Raw genomic sequence first — 6,652 nt, 5'->3', positions numbered from 1 at the left:
CAGCAACAATAGTACAGTGAGAATAAAAGTTACGCCTTCTTTCTTTGCGTGACAAATCTTCCCCCATCGTGACGTAGATATGTGGGGGCGTGTTAGAACGAGCCGTTTTAGGTAGGCGCGGTTTACTCAACTTTTATAAAGAGTATCTCTTTGGATTTGAGACTTTAGTCTTTGCAACTTTACAGATCTTCTTTATGCACCAAGAGCTTGTAACACTCCAAAGAGAAAGGAAAAATTGTAATCGCATCATATGACCCCTTTAACAGTTCTAATAATCAGATAGAACTGTTAAAGTAAAGGAATTGAAAAGTATACAAAAAGTACTAAAAAAGCGATTGCTTTTATAGTATTAGTAATAGAAAGGCAAACATTATAATACATACTCGTTTACCGACAGCATTCAGCAACAGCTGTGAGACCTTGTGAAGTGTGCATTTCTATACTGCATATGATATGATCACGAGTAAGTGACAGTCGGTCGGACAGAAGGAGAGTTCAGCTTCACTGGAGACGCGCGATCGACAAACTTTAAACTCTTTATATCTGCCATCGGTCACCCTGCTCTTTAAGATATCGGCAGTCAAAATACCAATATCGGTCGACCACTAGTTTATTATGTGAGAGAAAGGGAAAGGAACAGATGAAGGTGGAGATAGAGAAAGATAAGAGACACTATCCTTTGATAGCAGTATGATCTCATTTAGTGGAAAAGCATAACCAGCGGAAAAACTTTACGAAGACAGGAGAGAGTAAAATAGGGAGAGCGAGCCAACATTTCTAGAGACAAAAAAAACAATGCTTCCTGTCACTTTGTTCACCCACAGCTCAATCTGGCAAACTCAGCACTTAACACCATAAAGAGAACACCACAAAGGCTAATTACATCTTTTTGTTAATTTAATATTCCTTTCATGAGTGATTCGGTGTGATTCTGAATTGAACAAAAGCATGTTCAATGTTGCCTCGGCGAGAGATCGTTATTTCATGCCCAAGGGAGTTAAAGGATGTAATAATGCCTGCCAAACGCATCAGCAGCCGTAAGCCTGTGTGACTGATTGAGTCTGTGCGACTAACAACAAATCAGGAGCAAAAAAAGTTGCCAAAAAATTCCATCCAAAACAAAAAGTGACACTGATTAAATACATAAATGAAAAAGATGAAATGCAAAATAACTAAATTGAAAACAGACAAAAATGGAAGGGAAAAGGATGAGCTGAAGAAACAGGAGAGATGTCAATTACAAGACGGCGAGCCAAAGTTCTCTGAAACTCTGAAAGACTCTTGCTGTTTCGCAAACATGTCATTAGGACTGCAGAAACTGTATTTAAGTATTGACAAGGAAGAAAATATCCAAGCCTATTTCAACAAAAATGGACATAATGATATCTGAAATCTTTTATGTTGCTGTTTTTACACATTTTACAAGAAAACCAAGAGAACCCAGACATGTATATAAAAAAATCATTACAGAACCAGAAACCAAACAGAATGCTGACATTTTGTAGCTTTGTATGCTTGTGGTGTTTCTAACACAGAGTTCAATAAACACCACACAATTATCGAAGTAAACAAGACTAATTAAAGAAAACTTCAGCTTTGATGTGGAAAACACAAGTGGCTTAGAGTGAACCCAAGAAAAAGGGTGAGAGAAAAGGTAGTATTTGAATCATTAAAGGTAGTATTTGAATCAATCATATAATTTGACAAATGACACATTTACAGTGAAACTATAGAGTGTGACGTGAGAGAAAGACATTCTGAAGTTCAAATACAGAAAGATAAAGGATATTTCAGCACATCTCAAGTATCCACAGCCCCTAAAGACAAAAGGCTGACTGTTATCTCACTATCACAGCACACATGACAGCAGCAGCATCAGGACTGAAAGTGCTCTGAGGGTTCGCTCAATGTTTTCCATTGGGAGGCATAAACAAAAGCTCCTATCCGGTGGGTTATACAATCATGACATAATCAGAAGAGCTATGCCCAGTGCAGTGGCTTGTCTGTGTTTCAACCAGACACATTACACCGCTTCAAACAGCTGGGAGGACAATGATAATGACACAAACATCACACAGCTAACTATTCAATCATTCTGATCAATCAATTCCCTGTTAGCCTCTTCCTGACCAATATGAGCTAAATATATGAATGGTTGTTTTAATATATTTTAAAATGTAATTTATTCCTATTCTGTCAAAGATGAATTTTCACATTTCTTATTATTATCAGTGCAGAAAAGAGTTTAATATTTTTGTGGAAACTGATTTTTTTTTTTTTTTGAATTTGAAAGAATTAATTTAAAAGTATTCATTTCTTTCAAAAAATAATAACCTTACTGACCCCACAGTTTTGAACAGTAGCGTATGTGGTGTTTTGGATGCTGGACCCCAGCATGCAGGTGTGCTCACAAGGCTTCTTCACTAGCTGAACCAGTAAGATTTCCATGGTCAATCAGCTTCACCAGAATGACCATGCTGGCTGACAACCTTTACCAGCACAAAATCAGCACTAACTGGCATTAACCAGCCTGCACCAGCAATAGAAATTCATGCTGCTCTTTTCATCAGAGCATTCATCTAAGGTTAAATAATATAATAATAGAAAATAAACAAATGCACACTCCTGACAGAACTTTTACATTTACCGAATAGAAAGGATGTGTGATGATGAAGTTTAAGCTAAATATTTTGACATAATTTCAACCGATTTCATCCAAAAATTAATAATTAAATCTTAAACATTCACAAAGACAGAAATACAGAAAAAATGGTTTTAGTCGACTAAATAGTCGACTAAATATCATAAGATTTTAGTCGGCTAAAATCTAATGGGTTTAATTACAGTGCATTTATTAAGCATTTCTCTAAAATTTCCAAACTCATATAGGTTTGATATTAAGGTTTTATCATGATAGACACCGATTTAACTGCTGTGACACACAACATGACTTTATGTTAAAATTAAATAAAACCACTTCTCATAAAGAACAAGAACATGGTCTTCTTTTTAATGAAATACCAATGGTTATATAGGCTAATTATGCATTCTTTATAGCAACTTGTTTACCACATTCTTCATTCTTTCAAGCAGACATATTTATTTCTATAAATAAATTTAGATTAATCTTTAGGGCTACTAAAGTTTTTCAGTCAAGAGCAGTGCGTGATTTTCAGTCTTTCATTTGTTGCTTGATTAACATCAATGACTCGGACAATAGCAACTAAATTCTAGATGCTATCCCTTTAAAACCGAATGCACAGGTGCAATGGATGCAATGTACTGATACATGTTCTCCCTGCTGTTTACGTTCACTTAAGACGTAGGCTAATCAACTGTGAATACTCGTCACTTTTACGTGAATACTCGTCAAAACGGACAATTCGACATCATTTTGTGTGTAATTCTCCATTCATGCGACGCGAAAGAGTACTCGCTGAGAGAGCGCTGTGAGACGCGCTTTCTGTGTGTGTACGCTTCAGTGTCTGCACTCTGAAAACCGGACCGAATTGAGTTCTCTCTTGCGTCGTCAGATTCATCCATACGTCTGCTCTTCTCTAACTACCACATATTGACATTTTTTAACGTTTTATGCGACTTGCAGCAAGTGTATGTTAGCTTATGTCCCGCCGGTTCATATGTACGCATCTAACCTCCGAACCACGCAGCAGTTTCGTTCTGAATTAATCTCTTCCCAAATCGTCCCTCCCTAACATTTCTTCTCGTTTTTATTCGTTGATGAAAATGGCAATAGATTTACATCATAGTTTCTGTCATTCAAAATGAGTTTTAGTTCGTTATCGTCGGTGAAAAAAATGTTGTCGATGAAAATTATGACGAAAATGATTCGTCAACGAAATTAACACTGCTGTATTCTCTGTCTTGAGCTCTATTACCCCTCCGAACACACACACACACACACACACACACACACACACACAGGAGATTATCAGGGGCTGCGGTGCTGTATGACTTTTTCAGGCTGCTATAAATAGAGGATTGGATCAAGCTCTGTGCTGCAGGAAATGCTCTGTTTTATTCACTCTGAACCACACAATTATCCTGCTATTCACAATCACTTTCTCATTTGCACAAACAAACATTTATAGGCATTCGTGTATGAACCTGTCTACACACAAGTGTAAATTATAAAACCATATAAAAACCATCTCAAAAGCAACAACTATAAGGCACCCTAGGTGGATGTTAAACATAGTTATCAGTACATTAGAATTAGTGTTGTTAATATAGCATTTGTACAAAGCAGAGAACCACACTGCCACCAGCCGGCTCGATGCTCTACTGCTCCCTGTTGGCTGATATTACAGAGCAGAAGCTGCTGTCAGCTAACAGCCATCTGAGTTATTAGCTGCCGCTGATAATGAAAATGTCTCCTGTACGAAAGTTTGTATAAAGTAACTCATTCATCAAAACATCATTAAACTGACAAGAAAGGCAAAGATTAGCTGGCACAGTGGCACTGGATACATTTAAACGGTTCCCTTTATGTTTGTCCGTGTATGTTTACAATATCTCACCTGGGTCCGGGTGAGTTTGGTGGAGAAGAAGAGGATGATGGGAAGGCAAATTTACGTGGATCAGAAGGGGCATCACTAGAGGAGTCCACCAGGTCTGGCATGCCTGGCGATGTGCTGACCGTCTCTGTGACAACCAGCTCTGGGTCCAAAACGAACAGCTCATCCTGAGAAATTTCAGTCACGTAGTTAAGATGCTCCTGAGGGATGACACAGACACCAGACAAATGTGAATGGTATATTTGTGGAAACTCAAAATTGCTCAATTGTAGTTTGAATTACTCTAAGAGGTATTGTACGGAGGACTCACTTGAGCTCGATCAATCCTGTAGAATCGATCCGCTGTTGTAGCTGCAAACACAAAACATACAAAACAACACAAATCAGGCCTCTGATTAGCTACCAGACATTCAAGAGCAAGTTCAAGCAGAAGAGATGACAGAACATCTCTCTCTCCAATTACACAACAGTATTGTTTCAACATCTTCACTTTATAAAACCCTGGGTTATTTTTTTCAACTCAAACACTTGATTGAGACTACTGGGTAAGGAAGCTGGGTTGATGTGACTGGAATGAAAGGTGGAAAGATGCAAGAATCGAACAGGGGATTGTGATCTACTATTTCACTGGTTTGATGTGTAGCAGTTTAGGATCTATGTGAATGTGACTCAGCTGTCACAGAGGATTTGTGTATAATGATGACTGACTCTCCATATCTCGAGATGCTGTCAAAGGAAGTCTGATGGCCCTTTCAACGTCAATGCTTCAATGCACCTCTCAACAAAAGCGTCACCTGTATGCAGTGGCGGCTCGTGGGTTTTAAAATAGAGGAGGCACACTAATTGTATTGGTCTGGGATCCCTGCCGATTATTATTATTATTATTTGCTTAACCACTTTAAAATGGCTTTTTGGTTGCTTTTAGTCAGAAAACGTAAAGAAAACGACATACATACAGCAAGATAATATAATTTCACTTACCTGGTCTATCACTTGAAGCAAACATCCATCATTACAACTGTGAAATTACAAACAAAAAATACACATTCTGAGACATGAACTGAAATGAATTGTGAATTTTATTAACATTAAATCGTCCTCCTCCCATTTTCACCTCAAAATTATGGGGAAGCTGTGCCTCCCCTGCCTCCCCCGACGAGCCGCCACTGCCTGTATGCGAATAGCCATTTATTTTTATTAATCAGTTCTCAAAGAATACATAATGTGCATAATTATCTCTTTGCTCCTTGAAAGTTCAGTGCATTAGGGAACGTTTACAAATGAAAAATGTCATCTAAAAGCCTTGACTCCTTGAAGAACAAATTACTTTTCCCTCTTATCAATGTATTTAAATTAGTTGCCATTATATGGCACTATATAATTGTGCATTGATACTACTAGGTTGTGAACACATCATTGCATCCTTTTCATCAAGACTTATGTAGTCCAATTCTCCACTTTTCATTGAGCTGACGTTAATCCACATCTTCACACTGATCAAAAAGGAGATTACTACAAGAACTGGAAAGCTGTTCACATAAAAGTATGCATAATGGCAATAATGAGCTTGTAGGATAGAGTGTAAATCAAACAGAGCACTGTTTAAATAAATACACTACCGTTCAAAAGTTTGAGGTCAGTATGACTTATTGTTTCTGAAAGAAGTCTCTTATGCTCACCAAGGTTGCATTTATTTGATCAAAAATACAGTAAAAAAGGTCATATTTTGAACTATTATAATGTTATAACAAAAAAATGTTCCCTATTAGAATTTATATTAAAAATGTATTGAATTTATTTAAAAATGTATTACTATGATGGCAAAGCTGAATTTTCAGCAGCCATTCAGCAGTGATACATTTTTTTCCGGATTCTTTCATTACTTCAAAAGAACAGCATTTATTTAAAAAATATTATAAATGTCATCACAATGCACAATTTAATGCATCCTTGCTGAATAAAAGTATTAACTTCCTAATAACAAACAATTAATAAAATTTTTTTTACTGAACCCAAACATTTCAATGGTAGTCTATTTTAACTGAAAAAAAGAAAATTATTATTATTTTTTTTAAATGCATGTGATGCCTTAAATTTTCAGAGTTCCTGCTGATCTG

At 36.8% G+C, this 6,652-nt stretch overlaps 1 protein-coding gene across 1 annotated transcript in view; it reads right to left on the bottom strand.

The window, feature by feature from the left end:
- LOC107703288 (diacylglycerol kinase zeta-like) overlaps positions 1-6,652 on the bottom strand; it is a 96,170-nt gene that overhangs the window by 23,169 nt on the left and 66,349 nt on the right. Inside the window, 2 exon segments of the mRNA XM_016505863.1 lie at positions 4,539-4,735; positions 4,846-4,886. Of these exon segments, the coding sequence (XP_016361349.1) occupies positions 4,539-4,735; positions 4,846-4,886 (238 nt within the window).

This window comes from Sinocyclocheilus anshuiensis, unplaced genomic scaffold (assembly GCF_001515605.1).
Source record: "Sinocyclocheilus anshuiensis isolate Anshui unplaced genomic scaffold, SAMN03320099.WGS_v1.1 scaffold947, whole genome shotgun sequence".
Lineage (NCBI taxonomy): Eukaryota > Metazoa > Chordata > Actinopteri > Cypriniformes > Cyprinidae > Sinocyclocheilus > Sinocyclocheilus anshuiensis.
Note: the sequence above shows the minus strand (reverse complement) of the source record. Positions and strands in the feature narration are given on the sequence as shown.